Raw genomic sequence first — 23,343 nt, forward strand, 5'->3', positions numbered from 1 at the left:
GACATGACAAAAAATGGATAAAAACAAAGCAAGAGAGTTTGTTTCATATCTGTTAAACAAAAATTGAGGAATACGTAAAACTTCTTTCCAAATAAATTCTTCTATAATATTCTAGGTAGCTAATGAACACTTGCGCATGAATAGAAATAGCAATGTAACCACCATGGAAGATCGAATGACTAATCTTCAATTCTCTTTGTTGAATGACAAGCAAGAATGGAATTATAGCCTTTTGGAATGGTATTTCATTTTTGCAATGAAAATGAGCTAATATGAATTTGTTTTAGTGTTTGAAATGCTTCGATTGGCACTTTTAGCATTAGGAATTCATATAGTGCTACTGAGTCAAAGTCAAAGGTGAAGAAAAAGGCAAAATAAATTATATCAAAAAAGTGTCCAATTCATTGCAATCTACTTGGATCCTCTCGGGTTTGTCTTGAATGAACCCAATCCCTTCTACCACCACCTTGGAAGAATTCTCTCAGGGGAACCATATTGGACTATAGATTTGGTTTGAAATGTACTTGGATACGGCTAGTACCAAACTATGAGTTGTGAGACAAAAGAATAGTTGTAATCATCTATCATAATAACGATTAACAAATGGAAAATAATACTATTATTGCACATGTAGTGTTTATTAAAATACTTGACAGTGCAGAGAGGTCACAAAATACAGGCGTTATTGGATAATGGAAATCCTATTTGAATGACCAACAATTCTTAGTTAAGACACTACTATTGGTTTAGCTGTTCAAAACTGGTATTTTAAGTACACTACAAAAGCTTGCAATTAGTAAATAATACAAATTGGGTATGAGTACAAGTACAAGAATATATATATGGGAATATATGTCCATGTATCAAAATAATAATTATAAGAACAATGATACTCATAATTGCCAATAAATAGAATATTTAAATACTTCATATTCATAATTCACAAATTGAAAATACTGAAGTCCTAAAATGTCATTACATGATGAAAGTTCAAATTACAATATATAATAGTTTTCATATTCTTTTTCATCAAAAGCATCAAGGTCAACATTTGTTTCTATTTATTTTGAACCAGAATCAATTGGATTGGCTCTCCCACTAGATGTGTCAAGTGCAGAAGCGAGCTCATCTATAGAGACTTAGACAAGTTGTGCAACTATAGCATCTATATCAGCACATTTAGGGGTTAGATTCGAATTCTTTGTCACACCATCATTGTATTCAGGTTTCTTATGTGACAAGAGACGAAGATTTTTAGTGTATATAGACCCTTCTACTCTTTTTTTGCACCCAAATAGTTGCACATGGCTCATTGGATGGAGTATCCACTCCATTCCACTCAGCTGAAGAAGTTGTAAGCTGTTGATGTTGCATACACCATTTAATATGTAATTTTATAAATTCAAAAGATAAATTATAAAATTATATTATTATAAACTATAATATATAGCATGATAACATAAAATGAAAAACGAGAAATATGAAAAATAGAAAGATACATACTTAAGATGGAATTTTAATTGCAAGAGGTTGCAAGTAAATGGAGCGTGGACCATCTAGATACCATTAATCATGAGAATCATTCCTATATTTGTCTAGAAGAGTAGAAACATCATGATTATTTGAGATATTAAGTGGCCAAACTCGCTTAATACAATATTTGGAATATCTTCATCTGAAAAGTCTTTCTAAATGTAGCTTTACAGCTAGTAGCAACCTCCTATCATGACCTTTTCACACATCGCCCCATTGCAAATGGGGACCTCCTGTTCCCGCTTTCTGCATTTTGTTAGTTTTGGGTTTTTTTGGCAGCTAGGTGGCAATTTTGAGTTCCCGAGTCTCATTGTTTGACATGATGATGCCTTGAGGTCTTCAAAGTGCTAGTAATGTTTAAATTTTAAGTTTTGAAGTCAATAGGATGAAATGTTTAAAAACTGTTAAAATGTCAATATGTTACTAAATTTTGCTTGAGTGTTGAGGTTGCAACAAGTTTTGAAGTTTGAGTGTAAATGTGTTTAAGTGTTGCAAATTGGTGTGAATTTTGTGCAAGAGCGTCAAATGTCTTTATAGGAGTTTTTTTTTCCACCCCTCAAATACAGTTAAAATGTGAAAAGTCCCGATGGAAATAGAATTTCCACTAAGCTCAAATGCACAATTCAATAAAATTGACATGTTTGGGCTTTTACAGGGTGAAAATCATCATTATCGAGATGGAAAACATTTTTCTCTCATGAAATTAAGGCATAAAAGTGATCTGTCCTGATGGAGGCGTTTTTCCATTGAGTTTCAAGTATTTGTGGGAAAATCACGATTTATCCCATCCATATCCAACCATATCATTGAAAAGATGTAGAAGAAGGATTTCGGACAAGCAAAGAGACCATCTTTTGTTGACAACAATTTTATGTGATCACGAATTCATTTCCAAAGATTTCAGTTTTTTCTGTTTTTTGTTTTTTGTTTTATTTATTTATTCTGATTAAAGCAGCAATAAAGATTATAAATAGGAGGCAACCACATGGTTGCCATAAAGAACCAACAAAACAGATTAACCATGCATTAAACTTTAGTGTTAGGTTAGGAGCTTACATGGTACATCTGGATTCTCCACTGTGTTTGCCCCGATGGAGGTTGTTTTTCCACCAGGCCATTATGAGAGAAAATGTATAAGGAAAGTGTGTCCAGATGTACTACGACTTTTCACTAGGAGACAAATGATCAAGTTAAGTGCAATGATGTGTCCAGATGAGGTTCAAATCACCACTAGATTGGAAAATGAGTGTGACGAAGTGAAGTGTGGACAAATTTACATTGTCCTGATGAGGTGCGTTTTTCCACTGGAGGTAAAATGATGATTAAGTGACAGATTTATTTGTCCAGATGGAGTTTGAATTTCCTGTGGAGACTATGTTGATAAAGTTGACAAGTTTTAGTAAGATTTTTGTGTCCAGATGGACGTTTTTCCATTGGGAGATGCTTTTACATGAAATGATGAATTTTAATAGTCCAGGTAGGCATCATTTTTCCCCTGGAGTCAATTTGGGGATGCAAAGTGTGAGAGATTTTCGAGAATTGTCGTCTACATGCTGCAAGTTTGAATATAATCATTGAAGTTTGGTGATTTTGTTTAAATTTTGCATGCATTTGTTGTTCTAATTGCCTCCAAATTTAGACTAGAGTTTGCTTTCACGTATTTTAGAGTGGATGAAAGAAGTCTTGAATGCATTTGAGTTAAATTTGTTTAATCCACACCACTAGCCTCTTGCTGATTGTAAATTTGCCTTGTGTGGTCAACTGGAATTTGAATAGAACTTAACTTCAATTACTGTACGTCCATTGGTATGCATTGCCTTGATGATATTTATGTTGATGGTAATAATTTGAACATCTATAAATCTATCTTAGATGATTGCACTAAGCTTGCGTTGACTTTTTTTTGATGGTGAAACCTTGCCTAGTTGAATTTCATTGAATCATTCATAATGTCATGCATTCTAGGTTAGATAGTCTTAGAATAGAACTTCTAAATCCTCATCCTTTTTGCATTTTATTTGAAAATTCTTTGTTAGAATACATCGAGAGTTAGAATTGCAAAATCATTTGAAATAATTGGCAAACCCATGTCCATTCTTGATAACCTTGAATCATTTAGAACAATTACGTAAGTCCCCAAGTGAAAACAACAAATCACATCAGCCATTGAGTTACATCCACATGTCAAGAAGTGACTGTAAGAACCTTGGAATCGTCTTAGTTGATCAGATTAGCATCTGAGGTGATTTTGTTCAAGAGAGGGTAAAATACTTTGGTATTTTATTCTGTGTTCGATTGTGCCTAAAAACACCATCAACACGTCCCCATCCCTATATGATGGCACCCTCCTCAGAAATTAAAATACCTCATTGCTATAATACTTTGGTGACAAGTAAATGCTAAGAGATGTGAAGGGGTGGTCATCTTGTTTTGATTATCAACCATAATCTTTTGCACAATTTTGAAAAATGTTTCCATTGAGTCATGTTTGTTGGATTCTATCATTGCTCTTATTTTCTTCACCATGGATTCCATGCCATCATGAATTTAGCCTGACATGAGCGAACCGTGTCAACATACCTAATCATGTCGATGGTGAGCTCAATGAAATTCAAAACAAATTCCACACAAGTGCACCACTCATCATTAGGATCAATGCTCCTTTTGTGCTTGATTGGCTCTATATAATCTTACAAGCTATTGATTATTGTAGAACTCAAGGTCCCTTGCACCTTCACAAGTTGTCTTAAGACAATTGTGTGAGATGGAAATTGAGTTTTGGCAACCCAATATGGTATAAACAAATACATGTCAGATATCAACATTAAAAAATAAAAAAAGAAAAAGTATATAAAAAAAAAGTGCCTTCAACAACACCAACTTGGAGAAGTCACTTAATATGCCTTGTGACATATGATGATTAGTGACAGATATTTGGATCTCCTCACCCTCCGTGTAGATTTGTGTTGTAGTGTTTTGCAATATGAAATTGAGTGAGTTAATTGCAAATGGTGTGCAAAGCATCTTGCAGAGTTTTTTTTGACTGGTTTTGCATCTGGTCTTACAGCAAGGTTGTGCACTACTAATTTTGGATCTAAGCATGGCATGTTAGCGTAAGACCATGCAAAATTGACTTGTGTTTCCTTAAGAAAGTCCACGATATTCTGTTTTTCTTGGTCTGTGAGAGACTTAGCATCAAGCACATTCTTCAAATTGTCCTCTGTACCCATGTTGATGGTGTCAGTCTCTTCATTGAGTAGTGATGATCTTTCTTGAAGCGAGGGAACCATGGTAGCAGGTCAACTTGCATTCACCAATTCTTCTATTTTCAAATTTGTCATTATCCACTTCGTCTTTTAGTGCTCTTTTCAAATTTGCAACAGTCATTTGTACTCAAAATTGACAAGTCAAGTTGGCGCACTTTTACATGGTATTGTATTAGGGGGTTTTGTCTTTTTGGGAAGTTAAACAATTGTTAACTAGTAACAAAATGTAAACGGTCTGTAGCTTGTTTTGCTTCTTTCGTCTCTATAAGAAGGAAACCAAGACCGTATGGAGGGTTCTAAATTCTATTTTGGGGCAATGGCATGTTGTAAAAGATTTTGATACAGAAATGGAGAACTTGCTGTGAAATTGTGTTCTTGATCTAGGTTCAATTATTTGATGAAATTAATGAAAAGATATCATTTGGATGTCTCCAATTTGTGTTTTTCATTCTCATATGAATCAATATACTAATGATATATTGGATTTGTCAATGCACTTTTATCTCTTTTGTAGGATTATTACAATTGGTTTTCTTAAATAGAAATTAAATTCTATCGAATAGATTACAATGGATAGAGAAATTCAATTTGGATGAAGATGAAGGGCCTATGATCGAGCTGCTTGCACATTTATGTCATGCATAAACATAATTCAGTGCCAAATAATTAGAAATCCCACCACTGAAGGAACACGCATTAATTCTGTGGATAGACTCTGTTGCACTGTGGAGAAGGCACCAATTAGTTTCAGCTCCAAAATAGATAAAATATAAACACAACTTTTTACTTTGAATTATGGTAGTAGGATCTAGTTTGTTTTTTCATTTTTCTATTTTCACCTCATGCCTGTGAATAATAGAAGATACAATGATAATTTAATCAAGGCTGTAATTAAATAAACCTTTGAAAATTGTGTGAGGCTTTATTTGCTTAAATCACCATATAATCTTGAAGAAATAAATAAAGGTGATATTGGTTCACCCACCAAGGTCTAGCAGAGCCTAAAGAGCATAAATTATTAGCCTTATTGGTTAATTCTTGTTCGTTGGCCAAGTCCGCCATTATACTTGAAAATAAGGTTTGGCATACCTTTAGAGTGTAATTACTCTCGATGTCTCTACTTAAAGTTTATATACACATAATACATGAAAAACTAGTTATGAAAATATGTATAAGAATTACATTTCGAATGAAACTTTGGCAAATTAGTAAAATAGCAAAATTGTTAATACTAAATAGTAAGATTTAATTTTTTAATTTTGAATAGTTGAATACTAAATAATATTTGACAAATGAAATTTATCAAATTGGAGATTTCTATTATATCAAAAATATCATAAAGATGGTTACAATGAGTAGGATGATATCAAAATAAGTACAGATGTCAAAATGTAGTGAAGGGAGACTTCTAATCGTCCCCAAACTCCTCATCACTGAACTATTGGACTCATGGTCAAGCTCCTCCAAACTAACACTAACCATTCCTGCATCTAAAGTTGTAGCATCCTCATCAGTCTAAGTTGGCTCCTCAGGCTCTACATCCCATCGTGCTGTTACACTCTCTTTGTACACAATTGTCTTGTGGTCAATGAGACACAAATTGCTATGTACCAAGACAAGCTTCTCTGCTTGTCTAGAGGTAAGTCTATTCCTCTCAAGGGAGGGGATGGAGCTATAATAGACTTGTTCCTCTTAGCAACTAAAGAACTAGAAACCTGAAATAGAAAACGAACGGCTAGAGTGGTAGTCAAAGATTTTGGTCCATGGTAGTTCCACCACAAAATTGCGTCCTCCTGTGCCATAGTTGCCTTATCCATTGGGGCCGCCTTAGAATAACCCGTAAGAGTGGCAAATTTGGTCCATTAAGTGTGAACCGTGCTGGCATCAGAAGTATCATACATCAATGCACCAAAAGAACCTTGCCTTCACTTTAGCATCTTGAATTAGTGTAACACTGCTAAGCATAGTTTTGTATCGCTTAGGATTCAATTCAAAGACATTCATATGCAAGGGAGTCTTGAGCTTGTCCCATCTCTGTTGAATGATTGGCTGAATGTGCTCATTGTAGAATGCTAAACTAGGGTCCTTCACTCGCACAACCACCCTAATCTAGTCAAGCATAGGATCGATGCACTCATACACGTCTCCATGGTTAGGTGCATCCCCATCTCATACCCTATGACCCGGTAAATTGGAGCAATGATGGAGACTATGTGTTTTACGTCACTCCAAAATACATGACTCTTCACTATATCCTTCACCTTCCTCCTGTACTCTGTCTTGGACTCCGCACACCAATTCCAATCTGCTGTCATAACCATGAGTTGCAGTGCCCCTTGCAACTCAATCATCTTCTCCATTAAAACATTGATCTTGGAATAGTTCTTATGTAAGAACGGTCCTGAATTTGGTCTCAACGAGTAGCACATATAATGGTCCTCCCACAATAGATATCATCTCCCTATAATAATGAGATCGAGCTACATGAAATGGGATGCAATTGGTAGAGAAGAACTTGCCAATGTCATCATCTATCTCATCTCTCAATTGCACATTAAACAAATCAGATATGCGGTTGCTTTGCAAGTTGTATTAACCCTTATTCTATCCAACATGGGCCATGGCACTGGAAGTGGAAGGTCTTGATACTTGTTGATGTGTTTTTTACGCACATGCGAACACAAAATAAAATACCAAAGTATCTTATCCTCTCTTGAACAAAATCTTTTGGATGCTGAAGATTTGCTTAAGGTTCATCCAAGAAAGACTCCAAGGTTCATGAATGTAGGGTCTCTACGTGTGGATAAGCTCTGTGGTTTGATGTGATTATGCTGGAATCACAGGGGGACTTACATTCGATTGCCTGAATGCTTTGATATGTTGGAACTTGAGTCCTATCTACTCACTGGGAGATAAAAAAGAGCAAAAGATTGAGGGTTTAGGGAATCTACTCTAGGACTTAGAATGTAAGAATATGGATGAACGACTAGGTGGAGTCCTACTGGGCTAGGTCTCACCATCAACTAGAACAATCTGACACTAGCTCAGTGCAATCTTCTAAGGGACGCTTCGAATATGTTCAAATCATTACCATCAGACATTGATAACCATTCAAGTTAATGCATGAACAATATACGCATAACAATTTGAAGTTAAGCTCATTCAATGCTAGTTAACCACTTAGGGCGCACTTACAATCAGTAAGAGGCTAGTGGTATGGACTAAGCAGATTCCACATGAATACATTCAACAACTTCTTCCATTCAATCTAATTTATTTATCATCTAACATGAGGATCCAACAATAAACCATGCACATTGTAAAGAAACAACTCACTTCACCATAACTTCAATGAAGATAGAGTTCATTTACAACTTAGGCAACAATTTCTACCTTCTCCTCCTACTTTACTCTAACTTCTATTCTATTCTCTTTAGACTATCTATTGACTATTAACTACTAACTCTTAACCCTTTACAAATGAAGAGCTTGAGCCTTTTATAGTGCTTTTAATACAATTCAACGACCCAGATCAATTTGAGATCAATGGCCAAGATTTTACAATGAAAACCCTAATTAGGTTTTGTTACAACAAACTCAATTTGGCCAATTAGATAATTACAACACATTGGTATGACCAATAGATAGCAAGGGTAGGTGCCTCGGAGTTTGTGCCATTGTTGGTGAGTTAGGTACATTGCATCTAGACATGCTGATGTGGAACCCCTCTGATTGGTGAATGGTGATTGGGATGCCATCTAGGATGCCACTTCAACTTGCACCTTTGTAGACTGGATAGATTCATCATCATGAAGAGATATCAAGAGATATCTCTTGATCCTCAACATTATCTAGCTTGCTCAAAGTAGTGGTGATGGGAATTATTGATATAGCTAAGTCCTTCCATCCTTGCTTGCTTGCCTTGGAGTGATTGTATGATCTCTCCTTTGCTATCTTATAATCTCTCCATGTCAATATGATAGAATGAGAACCTTGAAGATATCCTGCTCTACTACTTGCAGCTGCTGAATATTTGAAGTTTTTTAACCTAGTAGCACTTTAAGACTTCTTCATACATTCAAGGTATTCTTGATGTTGATGAAACTTCTTGAAGGCCTCTTCCTTGTATCTTGACCTTGATGCTGAAATTCTCTCCTTGAGATCCTTGTTCCGATCCTCCTTCAACCTGCCCCATTTGATCTCTTTCCTTACCTCCTGCAAAATGAACAATTGCACATCAAACACACATGATATACAACTTGATCTAATCTTTGATTTTTTGATGATTTCTTTCTAAATCTAATCTAAGGATTGACAGTAATCGGTGAATTTGCTGTGTGAAAGGCAAACTTAATGTCCTAGAGCAAATCTGGGCTGTCTTAAGGTGAATTTGCTGGCTGATAAAGCTTGCTGGCTAAGCGAATTCGCTTCTCTTTGGTGCTAAAATGATGAATCTCGCCTGTTCCAAAAGACTAGACCCACATCTCCAATCATGAAGGTCAAGGTAGGAAGTTGTTTTACAAGTTAGTCTTTCCATCAGGATTCATATATGGAATATAACATTTAAGTATAAGTTCTTATACTTTAAATTATATTCCATATATATTGTTAGGATGTTTGAGAGTGGTTTCAAACCTCCAGGAGTTATAATGCAAAATCTAGTTTTTGGAAGATGCTTCAAATTTCCAGACTTAGTCAAATTTCAGGGCATTTCAGGATTAGGATGACATTCCAGACTTCTAAAACGAGTTTGCTCTGACCTTGATGTAAAGGACAGGACCTAGGAGGACACCATGCATTCAACCAAGGTTTGATTTAGCAACTTGAAGCTTGACCAGATAGTACACAAAACCTTAGGAATGATCTAAATAACCTCCTAATCACCCAACTAACTTGATTTCCACTCCACCTTGAGGAGATGCACCCAACTTGATGACCTTTGAAACAATCAAACCCTTCAATGCAAAGGCTAAGACACAAACAACCAACAACAAAACCAAAAGAGCTAACCCTAGAAAGCAAAAAATGGGGGGTCCCCATTTGTGATGGGGCGATGTGTGAATACCTCACAACAATACCACTTGTACTCTTGCTTGCAAAGTATGACCAAAAGTCTATGGCTAGCTTTGCTGAACATGTTTCCTGTGAGACTAAGTAGTAGGCATTGTAGCTGTAGTATCGTCAGGAACACCTCAAAGCTTGTTGATCTCAGCTCTATATTTTATGTTTGCCGGTTTTTCCAAAAAACGTACATATGGCCATGCCTTTTTCTCAAATAAAAAGGTGTCAATTAACTCTAGCAATGCTGCCATACCATTCTAGACCACAAAAGTTGAATTTCCACTTCCTTGTGCCACCACCTGTATCTGATGTGTTATGCATTTTTGTTGGAAACTGTTTACGAGAAGACCAACGATCATAAGGACTCTTAGCATACTTTCCTAGGATTGTGGATGGGCACCGTAGACTAGCTGCTGCACTTGCCATGGAACTAGTTTGGGCTTCAGGATCAGCCGCATGGTCACCCCCCTTAGCCTCAGGCTTATTGTTTAATTCAGTTTCACTATGAGAATGAACCTTTACCTCATCCTCACTCATGTCATGAGAGCTCAACAATGCAATAAACAATATAAATTCCATAGGTGCCTAGTTTCAGCTTAGTTTATTAAATTATTATTTAACAAACTTGAAAATAAAATTGGAATCTTGATGGGAAAGTGAAAAATGAGCAGTCTTACATTGAAATGAATGTATGAATATGCATTATGGCTGCAAATGCATATTCATACATTCATTTCAATGTAGCACTGCTCATTTTCATTTTCTCGTCAAGATTCATGAAAATGAAACTTACAAAAAAAAGAGCAAAATATACCAATTGAAAAAACAATAAAACATACGTACCTTTTGCTTGAAAAATCCTGCCAAATGGATGTGGAATCCGTCTCGTCTCTTCTTGCACTTGCAAAATTCTCCTTCTCACCCTCCTTCAACTTGCAAAACCCTCTAATCTCACTTGTTAGCCATCACTCACTCTTTTCTCTTCTTGGCACTTTGTTGTTATGAAAATTTGTAAACCAAATATGAATGAATAATGAACTAATGTGTTTTATTGAGCACGAAGGAGTTGGATGGGGTCCATGTGCCTCCAGGGCTCAAGCTAGGGCACAAATTTCAATGAATTTAAAAAAAAAAAAAAAACCTCTTTTTGCGTTCCTCAGATTGGAGATGCTAAGACGCCCTCGTGGTGTTCGAGGGACACTTGGGCATCTTGGGGAAATCTTGGCGTCTCCAGCATCTTAGGGATGTTTCCTCTATTCCAACGACGGTAAAGGGATGGCAGGGGGACACACCCACTGCATGCTCACGCCCCAGATATGTCCTCATCTCGAAAATGTGGGCTTGGGATGGGGACGCGTCCCTGTGGTTCTCTGGCATTATAGGATGTGGCCAGCCAGTTGTGAGAAGCCACTATGAGGTCTTTGAAAGCTTCTCTTGGAAAGAGTATGTGCAAAAGCCTTTGATCTTTTACTTGCCATGTTGACATCCTCTTTTTGTTTAATATAAATCAATATATGTTCTATTGGCAACCCTTTTTTTTGGTCTAGGACAAACTTTTTTCCCTTGTAAAGTAATGGTGCAAAGGTGAGCTTTCGTTCATAAGTATGAACTTTATACAATTTTCCACACTGGCTACGAGGCCAAAGATGATGCCCACCACGAGGAAGTTGTTTGATCATTGTTGTATGTCACCACAAAGGTGATGCTACATGAAATCTAAAAGAACTCTCTACATTTTGGGCAACCAAATTAGAGCTTGCAGCCATTCTGTTTGATCCTAAAATAAAAAAAACGTTACAAACTAAATAATACTAGAATTGAAAAATTAAAAAAGATCAGCATTATTGTCCCTAAATGTTCAAAGTGTTATTCAAAACTTAAAAAGAATTGAAAAATCTTCAGAAGTTAATTGAAAAGATGAAAAAAATGTGGGATTTACTCATCTTTGGTGTCTGAATCTTCCTTGTGCAGTGACTCCATACCTTTTGGTGTAGGTCTTACTGCCTTGTAAGCTTCGAAAAAAAGAAGAAACAATCTTCAAAATCCAACAATGGCAGCTTGAAGGAAAAAAAATGCTCTTCGTAGTGTTTTGTGTTTGTCGAATGAGTTGCAAACAAAAATACGCTCACTTTAGGGTGAATCGATGCATTGGGGGTTGTTATAATTTAATTCTTTCTTTTTTTAATTGGAAAAAGTTGCATTTTAGGCATCCCCAATTGTGGGTAAGCGGGGTCCTCATGGGTACTGCCAGGGCACTTGGGTTCCTTGTGGGTCCTTCATTGTTACACCTAGAGGGGACTTGGGGGCTTAGTATGGTACTCTAGGTGTACCGAGCATTGGACTCGGACTGAACCGGTACACTAACTCTGGGCAAAATAGGTGTACCTGGAAATATATTATTTATTAACAAAAACATAACTTTTGACTACATACATGCACACCCTGCAAGAAAAATTTGAGTTCCATGTGATACAACTCATGAACAAAATGAGGAAAAAGAGTAAACAAATAAAGGTGTTGGAAAAAAAGACATGCTCTAGCTAAATCTAAAGAAGTGGCCCTACCATATCTCAGCTGCTGCTGTATATGCTTCCTGTATGAGTTGCTTGAGAGGAGTGTGCTGAGATGATGGGCAACCAATGAGAGGAATGCTGATTTGCTGATAATTGGCCTGAAAATTGTATTAGCTAAATTCTATGCTACCAAACTATGAATTGCTGGACAAAAGAATAAATCATAAAACTGAAAGCCATATAACAAATATAGAGATTAATGTTTTTGTTTCATAGTGTTAAGTCCAATACTAGCTAGTATCGATTCTGGAGTACCTGTCATCAAATTAGTGCCTTTACTGTGACAGTGGCAGTGCTAATTTTAGGAGCAACAGCTGTTGGTTAGACATATTCATTGGCCTAATGGTTCATAGCTGTCATTTGAAGCACACCAGTCAATTTGATGAACTGTTTTCTGTCTGATAAGATGTTTTCATATGGTTGTTTTATTCGTACGGACAACTTTATGCTTTTGATCTGAAATGGATCATGTGGGTGATTAAGGGATTAAAGAGTAGAATGCAATGGGGAGAGAATGGGCAGAGATAATGGAGGTGATGATTCAATGTAAAAGTCTCTTTGGAGCATGCTGCTGGCTACATACATAAAAGTATTTGTAAAGGGAAAAATTATGTATTATTTTGTCTCAGATGGACACTTTTACAGAAAGTAAAGGGAAAAGGAACCAAAACTCTAAAATTGATCAAGTCCATCTTTTGGATAAGTAGTGATTATTTTTTAGGCAAGAGACTGTAGGTAACTAAGTCATGGACTGGTTTAATCCCATTATCACGGCAACTGTGGAAGGACAGGGATTATGTAATTGATAACCATGGTTTTTCTAACAGAATCTGAAACTGAAGAAGAAATGATGTTTAATTTTTCTTGGAGGCTCTTTTCAATGTGAGAAAAGCATTATAGAAAACTGAGAAGTATACCATAGAGCTTTCTGTAAATATGAAACCAAACTGTTATAGAGGAAAAAGAAAACGGCACCCAATTTTAACTGTGAGGTTTTCTATTTCATGATTGTTTCTCTATGTTAAATGTTTGTATATTCTCTTTGGATTTACTGTTTCTTGTATTTCCTTTCTATATGCCCTGTAGCCTTTTTTTCCTTACACAGAAGCTTAAGGAATCTGGGTTTGTGTTGAATGTGATCTGTAGTTGTTTTCCATAATGCTGGAATTTCAGATTCTGGAGTAATTAAATATTCTTGTATTTCAGTTATTTGCGAACGATTTTAATATGGAGAATATGCTTATTTATAAAATGATTGATTATTGATTAATTCATCTTAGCTATGATAAGAAAAAAAGAGAGCTCTAGGAATTTTGTCAATCATTATGAAGTGAACGTCAACTGTAGTGTTGAAGACTTGCCAAATGAAATATAAATAAATGGACAAAAGTCATTGAATTGTCCTTGATTATGTTGATATATCTGCAAGTTGGAATTTTTTGAAACATTTTTCTATTTTTATTGACATTTCTAGTTACCGTGCCTGAGCTAAAGTTGGAATCTTTGATATTGCAGGTGCACGGATACAGGCACTCTTTGATGGTACAGTTACAATATTAGGTGAAAATCAATGTGTGTTAGAGAAGGCACAAGAAAAGGTAATATAATTTTCATTGTACAAAATTAAATCGTGTAGGAATTTAAGATGTGCTCACATATATATTTTAAATGGATAGAAGTTCACAAAGAACATGCTATTTTTAATATGTTCATATTTATAGAAATTTCAATGAAATCGAACATGCTACTCTAGAATGTTGTAATGACTATATTGTAAAGGGATTATTAATTTCTTATATCCATAAACCAACTATGCATATGGATTACTCTCTGCCAATATAATATGGATCATCTATCGGCATATTCCACCATTGCCCACCTGTGTACTTGATTTGTTATTGTTTATTAGTAAACTTAGGATTTTATTTGTTATTTATTGAAATCGTGAATGCATGTTTCATTATTTTTTTCGTGTATAAACTCCCCTCATAGTCCAAATTATGACAGTCGTGTGAATTCTTTGATATGGTATATCATGCATTGGAATTGGTCATTTCATTGAGGTGCTGCATTCTTTCCACAGAGTCCGCTTGAGTGTTGGTAAGTCCAAAATTTATGGTGTGAAGTTGAAGCTTGCATGTCTGGGCAAGTCACATGAAGAGGAGCAACTAGACAAGACCACTCCATAGGAGGGAACTCAACAGCTGCACATTTTTGTCAGTCCTATTGTGTGTTTTATAGCAGCTAGTAAAAAAAAATGACCAATACGTCTATGCTCCCTCCATCATTGTCCCCAAGTACCTTGAGCACATCTTCAACCAAGATTTGTTGAAAATATGTTGATAGTTGCGTTGGATTCTAAGGTCTACAATCATCGCCAACAAAATCATCCACACAGTCCTACCTAGAAGTCTAGGAGTGGATTTCTCTTTAGGAAAGGTGTACATAAGTGATGCTTTCTTGGTGATATTCTCAAACGTGGTTACAATTGTGCTCAAAGACTGTTGCAATTGCTTTTGAAACTGGCAAAATGTTTAGGCTTGATATGATTGACAATTATCAATCCTCGGTGACTAAGATTAATTATCTTGCTACATTATGGTGTCACTGATTTGGTCACTTGAGCACTAGTTATTTGCATACTCTTAGTACGGAAGGCATGGTCATAGGGCTTAACTCACTCGAGAATTTGAGTGCTATTTGTTCTAGTTGTCTTGTTGGAAAACAACATTGAGCACCCTTCCATTCTAGTGAGCATCATGCAAGACAACCTTTGTAGCTGGTGCATACCGATATGTGTAGACCCATGGCACCTAGTCACAATGGTTTTAGGTACTTTCAGCTTTTGGTTGATGATCGCACTAGAAAATGTGCTATTAATCAAGAAGAACAGATAAAACTGCTGAAAGGGATGCAATATCTCTTGCTCACAGTACAACCATAACAAAGGCTAAAGTCTAAGCTAATAAGCAAAAGATGCATGTAGTAATCATTACCAAAAATTGCAGAGTAATTGAAATCTAAATCTACTTTGATCTCCTTCCTAATTTTTTTTTCACTTATAAATTGTGCTGTCTATGCTATCCATTACATATTTATAGCTGCAGCTATAAGATGGAATGAGGAATGTGACCTCAATGGCTGCAACCATGTCTCTTCAACTTAGTTAAAGGATTATGATCTTGTCTTGTCAAGTTGCTCTTGCTTTCTTTGCTACTTTGACCTCTGGTTGTAATTTCCTCAATTTTTTAGTGACAGATTATTAAATTAATTTTTTATTAAGTCGTCTAAAATTAAAGTCAAATATCTTAAGATGATTTAATATTAATTAATTATAAAGTATTAAGGTTCCTCAAGTCTTCTCCTAGAAGTGTTGGAGAAATATTTTTTAATTGGGAGTTATGGAATATAGAGGAAAATAAAATAATAATATTTTATTATTATTTTATTATTGAATTCTCGTCATTGTGTGAACACCTAGTTAATTTTATTAATGGGAAGCGACTTATCTATATGTACCAATTAATTTTATGAAGGAGATTCCTTATGCTAGGCTTAAGTCAAAATATTTAATGTTATTGATGGGCGCCTAAGTGAAGACGATAGCATTTAAATGCTAATATTTTTAAGTGAAAAAAAATCACATTTTATTATGTGAAGTCGATGGATGGGAAAAAAAAAAGAGAAATGAAAGACATCACTTATAAAGTGATATCGTGGAGCTTGAATTCTTCATTATTCACGACTTATGTTTTAATTGATTTTTTTGGCTCTGAGGAATCGCAGCTTCCAGGACCAAACCCCTGGTCTTCTTTGGCTTGGACGACACCCTAAATCAAAGCTTTGGCGAACCCATCTCTGGTTTGATACATCGCAGCATTCATAGCATAGCGCCAGCTTGGTATTAGCAAGGAGAACACACAGGAATAAACATTTCTTGCTTGGTGAATACTTTAGGACTCCAATCCAACTTGTCAATAGGGCGCTAATCTGTAATTTTTCGAATCGCATCCTTGGGTAGAGATGCGGTCTGCTCTTCTACTGACATTTAAGGAATACAGAAGGCATAACTCCCACATCTTGTGGAGGTGACTCTCTTGAAGATGGCAGTCTACAGTATGGGAAAAGGGCTTGAATGAAATCTCACAGATTTATAGACTTGCAATCTGAACCTTCCTGGGCATGTCTACATGGTCAGTGATGTTATTGTTGTGGATTTGCTTATTTAGTTTCAGTCATTCAAGTTATTAGATTCAAAACTGTGCATGTATTTGGGGTGGACAATGTACTGCAAATAACAGGTCAGACTTTGCTGATTGTAATCTGCTTATCTCTGAGTTATTTAATGCCTAAATCTGCTGTTAAGAGGTTTGAGTCTTATTTTGTAACTTCTTAAGAGACATTGAATTAAGTAATTGATTAAGAGACATTGAATTAAGTAATTGAAGGGTTTGTTTTCCAGTTAAGTGTTAACTGCATCATTCATATTATGCTTAATATTTGGCTCTCAAGTATAGCTTGATAATAAGATTGTATATTTTGGGTCCTGGCTGTCATCTTAGAATTATTCAGAACTTTACAAACATTGAATAACTGACACCAAACAGCAGTCCTTCTGAACACTCAGATTGGGCTTTGGATGAAATCACTTTCATTAATTGTCAATTTGAAAACATTACATTATGAGAGCTGCTCAGAACCACTTGCAAATCTGAAAATATAAACTTGCAAAAGGTACCTTGCATACTTGGCAGTAAGAAAACTGTTCTCGACAAAATGCCAATAGGTCAAAACTGAAAACATTTAAGTGAGAATAGGCAGATGTTATTACACTGGTGTTTTTGAAATTCAACATTTGTTGTGGAAAATTTTACTGTAATGTCCCCTTATGGTCAAACTTAGGAAGTTGGGACAATTACTATGAATGATCAATTGAAAGAGATTTCTTTCCTCAAAACTTATAAGAATCAATTGCAAGAGACTTCTTTCCTCAATAATCTTAAATAATGTTTAAGGTAATAATAATAGAAGTTGATACCACTTCACAAATGATATTTATTACAAAATTCAATTGATATTACTTATATGCTGATATTATAAGATATATGAAAACGGAAATGGCTGCTATCTCTGATATGAAAATTATGCAAGATGATCTGGTTTACTTAATACACCAATGATAAGATTATCTTGCTATCTCAGATATGAAAGTTTGATAAATATGCAAAGAAATCTTTATTGTCTCACTAGATTTACTGATGTAAATCTCCTCCTGATATGTTGATATGAATTTGCAAGCATCCTGATATGTTGATATGAATTTGCAATGTCTTGTTGATGCTGTGTCTGATTTGGTTCCTTAAATTCATGCAAATTTCTCCCAATATCTATATGAAGGTCTTCTGTATATCCCTTTATGAATATGCAGATGTGTATGCTGATATCACTTACAGTGATATGTTGCTGTCCCTGATCTGAAGTTATGTTATTGCAACAATAAGTAATGGTGCTGTTTCTGATATAACTGTAGAAACCTGAAATAATGTGGTGCTTGCTCGGATTTCTATCATGTTCTCTATGCAACCGATTAATGCCAATGGCAATGCTCAACTTGAGCGGTCCAATATGGATAAGAAATAAGAAAAGAAACTAATTTGCTGCCCTCTAGAATAGATCGGATTTACCATATATATGTCTTGTAGTTGAAAGTTACACCATCTGGAGATGAGGAGACCTATCTCTTTAATCATCTCCTTTCATAAAGAAAGATTACTACCTTTTGGATTGTTATTCAAATCACTCCTTTAACAATTGTTATCTATATCTTAAAATGGTATGGTTATCACCTGATTAGTTAACTTCTTCATCCATCAATATGCTCGGACTTAGGGATATGATTGATATCCTTGATGATCGAAGGATACTTGATGTTTTAATGCTGCGATCTGCTGATTGGTTTGATTGATATTCAATCGGATCCTCATCCTTAACCTGAAATGATGATATTGAGTAGCTCCCTCCTCCATGATCAATTATGCTCATGTGAATGATTTGTTATTCCATCATGGTGTCTCATCTATCTGTTGTGCTATGATCATCTTTTATAGAATCATTAATTGTTGCTTGTAATCGTCTTCCGTCATGTATGCATAGTTATTGATATCAACTCTATGGGCTGACTGATGTATGGATCACTTGCATCATCTCCATATAAAATTGACCATAACTTAATCCTATTCGTCTTCCATGAAGATGAACTTCTTACTTGGCATAAGAGAAGTATCGAAGAGGATTTGTGCTTGGTGATGCTTGATGCAGATATCTGTCATAATGTTTTCTGGCTTATCCTTATATCTCTTAATCTTACTTAAGGAAAATCGTCTTATTCATAAGACTTCATGATTTTCCGGATACTTTATTATTCCAACTATCTAGAAGCTATGTACACTTCTAACTATCTTCTAACTATTTGTAGGTGCTCAAGGTCTGCAACTCCTTGATCACATAAGTGTTTTATTGCTATGTTTGCTTTAGTGCAAAGATGGGAACATCACATTTACCTAACATTTGGCTGTGATTCTTTCCCATCTTCTTTTAAGTTTTGGACTTGCCCAAGTTTTGGTGTGAGTAGATATTTGTCAAAATAGGCTTTAGTGATTAAATAAATTGCTAGAGTAAATGCGCCAGTACACATGTTTTCAATTAGGACCTAGAGGAAAATCTTAAAATTCTGAGCAGGATTGCAGCGAGTGCCACATCTATGTCTACTTAGACAAAAAGGAATATGACATGGGAAATATATAATGTAGAGGACAAAACTTGGGAAATGACTTAGGGAAAGAGACAAGGTACTGTTGACGTGTGTTTTGTGACCACACCAACATAGAATAAAGTTTCCCAACGGCTATCTTATCCTCTCTTCATCAAAATCATGTGTATGCTAAGATTGCAAGAAGATCATACAATGACTCCAAGGTTTCGACTTCGTACTAGTGACTTTCTGTGGATATAGGCTCATTTGGTAGATGTTGCTAGTAATCCAGGGGGACTTATGTTTAGATCATTCTTTCACTTCTTTGCAAAACAAAACCCAAAACCCAAAACCAAAACCCAAAGCAAAACAAAACAAATCAAACCAAAACCAAAAAAAGGAAAGGGGAAACCCAAAACAATATAAACCGAAACCCACAGAAGGGAAACCTAGTCCAAGGAACAAATTTTTTTTTCGAAGGGACAATACTCACAAGACCTAAATATATACAACTCCTAACATGATTTCTTAGGATGTGCAGGAGCAACATGGCATTAGTTACTATTCGAAACCTTGCAAATTCATCTTTAAAATCAGAAAAGTAATCTTTCATAATACAAATCTCAAACTCAAGCAAAACTTCTAGAAAGATTAGCACCTGTGGCAAGTCATTGGGACCATGATTAATCCATAAACAAGTTGTTCTTCCTAAATTTCCGTAATCAAATTCATAGTTTTCAAACTCAGGAGCAAAGAAAGAGACAACCTAGTGGATTTCGTGCGTGGGCTGGAAATCTTGTGCGTCATCCATTGCTTCATCAAGAGGTTGAAGTTGGTGTTGTATCATCCCATTTGCATCTACAACATGCAACTCAAAATTCCAATCTTTAGTTGGCACACGGTGGTGAAATCGGGATTCAAATGGAAACTTGGGAACATGAAGTATTTCAACCACTAGCTCCTTTTGAATCTTTGGTAACGGGTTTAGCCCCAACCCAAATTGCTCTTCATTCTTTACTTATATCATGACAACTTGTTTGTCGATTGGCATCTCATGTATCTCAATTTCTTTTAGCAATTCTTCTTGGACTTTAAGTAGGGGATCAAGTGTCGACCCGAATTGCATTTCATACTCTACTTCCATCTTGGCGGCCCACTGATTATCACATATTCCTTCCTGTCTCAAGCTGCTTATCATTTCTCCCATCTTGTCAATGTACAATTGACCTTCTTTGTGGAGGATTACTCCTTTTGGATACTTCTTCTGTTGCAAGTTCCAACATCAATCAAAATTTTCTCTTCATGAGAGGTCCTAAAATGGTTTTCTCTATCTTGCAATTGTCTTTCTTCACTTGCACCAACGATTTGATCCCCATGTGTTGATGATTCCACGTGTTGAATATTTGCCATTTCTTGAAGGTTCTCTATGGCTTCTTTGATCTCGACTCCAACAGCTTCTTCTTCCGGTTTAATGCAAGAAACGTTGTCCCCCACTTGAATGTTTGGATCATTGGGTTTGGTTGCGCTATCTACTTGTAATTCATGTCCATTGCCACCCGATGGTGGTGCAATGTTTTGTTTTTTTGATAATGCTGACCTCGTTTGTTCAAGATAGACACTCCAGATTCTATCTGTAATGCCTTCCTTTGTAGGCTCTTATAATTTGGACTAACATCTGACTTGGTTGATAGCCTCTCCACATATTGGACAAGTGAATTCCTAGTGTGGTGCATTGTGAATTCGACACCAGCGGGGAAGCAACATGCCTTCAAGTCGTTCATTGCCCAACTCTATTTGATTTTGAATTCTCAATTTGAATTTTGAGAAAGAATCATTTCCATTGATCTCCTTGTCAGGCTTTATGCACAATTTTGGTTTTGGAACATCCCAAAAGAAGATTTTCCCTTGTAGAACCAATTCTATCCTTGACAAGAATGTTAAGCAATTCATTGCATCATGCTTGGCGGTTTCATGAATCCAACACCTCCCTGGTAAGGCAAATTGAGACAAATTCTTGGGGTGTAGTTGTGCATTCAAATCTTCTTGAATTTGAGTGATGTCCACAAGGAGACTGTCTTGACAACAAGAAATATGAAATGGATGCCCGTTGATTGAGAAATCTTTTTTTTTTTTTTTGGCAAGCACTTTTGATTGGAGCTATGAACCAGTGAGATCACAAGGAGGACCTCATCTCCGAATTGAGGGCCAAGGCATCCTCTTTGAAGCACCCTACACAACCTGAGAGCACAACTGTCAATTCCCTAGCCAACGAACAGAGAGCAATCGACCAGCGAGCATCGGGGGGACCAAGAGCACGCTCCAAATTTATCAATCACTCCTCGACGTGCACCAACATCGAACTACCTCTCCGGCCAAAGTAGACCTATATTTGGCTGTTTGCCAAGTCAGCAGACTGGTGCAGTGATGGGTGTTGTGGAATGGCGGGGCGAAGAGAGGCCAAGCCCCATGCATCGAATTCACGACCTCCATTGAAGGAGGCTCGCAGCAGTACCGTTGAGTATTTTTTGATTTTCTATTTTCTGATTTTTTTTTTTAATTTTTAATTTTTTACTTTTTTTGATTTTCTTACATGTAAGAGATCTAACATATTTTTGATTTGGCACTTGAAAGCTCATATTGGTTTCGGCCAACTTGAATTTTTCCACCAGTGAAAATAAACGATTTGATATTCACGCCCTCCTTCTAGTGCCAATTTTATTGACGTGCATTATGTGATCACACCAACTCAAAATAAAGTTTCCCAACAGTTACCTTATTCTCTCTTGATCAAAATCATGTGTATGCTAAGATTGCAAGAAGATCATACAATGACTCCAAGGTTCCGACTGTGTACTAACTTTTTGTGGATATAGGCTCATTTGGTGGATGTTGTTGGTAATCCAAGGGGACTTACGTTTGGATCATTTTTTCACTTTTTTGCTATGGCGGGGACTTGCGAACTGAAATTTAAAGGGGAAAGGGTTTAGAACGACTAAGCTAAATCTAAGAACTTAGTAAATAGCAATGTCTAGGATAGGATCAACCACACTTTACTTCGCCATGTTGAGACAACTACATGAAGCGGGTGCAATCTTCAAGGGTTGTGTTTGAGAGATTTCAAATCATCAATGAATACCATCAGAGAACAATGTCCATTCAATAATTTGGATTAAATGCACACATAAAATAGATCAGTCCAACCTTGCACTGTTAATAACAATCAGCTATCAACAAAAGGTATGAGCAAGTGATCTTCTCCTTGATGCACTGCAATCAACCTTGTTCATCTAAATGCTTGGAAAATAAAATTCTACTCTAAGTGAGGAAGGTGAAACCAAGGAAGTTTTGAAAAATAACTGAAGTAAACACCATCAGAGAACAATGCATCACATGATGCAACAAGGTGGGAATAAACATTATTGACCCATTATGCCTATTATCAATTAATTACATTCCTGCCAAAACTAGCGTCTATTGTGCATTAAATGCACCACTTCTTTTAAATTTGTCCAATGTGTAATAAATGCCCCATCAAGCTAGAAATTGCCCATTATGCTCTGAATGCTCCACCATCTCCAAAATCAGCTACATGTAATAAATGCCCTATTATGCAAAGTTCGCCCAACATGCAAAAGATGCTTCATTATTTCATTAAGTATGACGACTGACATGCATTGAGTCAACCACCACTTGGTCAAATGCTCACCAACAGTAAATGTGCCATCATGCTGCCATGCATTCAATAGATTCTCGACATGCAAGTGGACCCCACCGTCATAGGAACTTCTATAATTTTTTTGGTTTTGCTTCGTTAATATGGAATATTCTTTTTGCATTTCGCCAACTCTTCCTTTACAAGAATCTTTCTATTCCAGGCTCACAAAAGACATTTTGGAAGATTTTCTTGCCTTGGAAGAATTTTAACCATCTTTTCCACTTCTGAAGGATTCTTGTATGTCTGGAATTCGAGGAGAGAGAAAATCCTTGGAGAGAATTTTTCATTTTGAAGGAATTCTTTTTTTTTTATTTGTGTTCTTAAGTTCATCTTGCCTTGAAGGAGATTTTTGATCAATCAATCATTTTTCCTATTTTTTAGAATTTTTTCCATTTTGAGCCTTGGAATTCAAGAGAGAAAATTCTCTTAGCCAATTTTTTTTCC

At 36.0% G+C, this 23,343-nt stretch overlaps 1 protein-coding gene across 1 annotated transcript in view; it reads left to right on the top strand.

Moving 5' to 3' along the window:
- The window catches only part of LOC131071428 (polyribonucleotide nucleotidyltransferase 2, mitochondrial), a 157,486-nt gene that overhangs the window by 113,765 nt on the left and 20,378 nt on the right, over window positions 1-23,343 (top strand). Inside the window, exon 16 of the mRNA XM_058007255.2 lies at window positions 13,949-14,031. Within this exon, the coding sequence (XP_057863238.2) occupies window positions 13,949-14,031 (83 nt within the window). The remainder of the gene's footprint in view (window positions 1-13,948; window positions 14,032-23,343) is intronic.

This window comes from Cryptomeria japonica, chromosome 1 (genome assembly GCF_030272615.1).
Source record: "Cryptomeria japonica chromosome 1, Sugi_1.0, whole genome shotgun sequence".
Classification (NCBI taxonomy): Eukaryota; Viridiplantae; Streptophyta; class Pinopsida; order Cupressales; family Cupressaceae; genus Cryptomeria; species Cryptomeria japonica.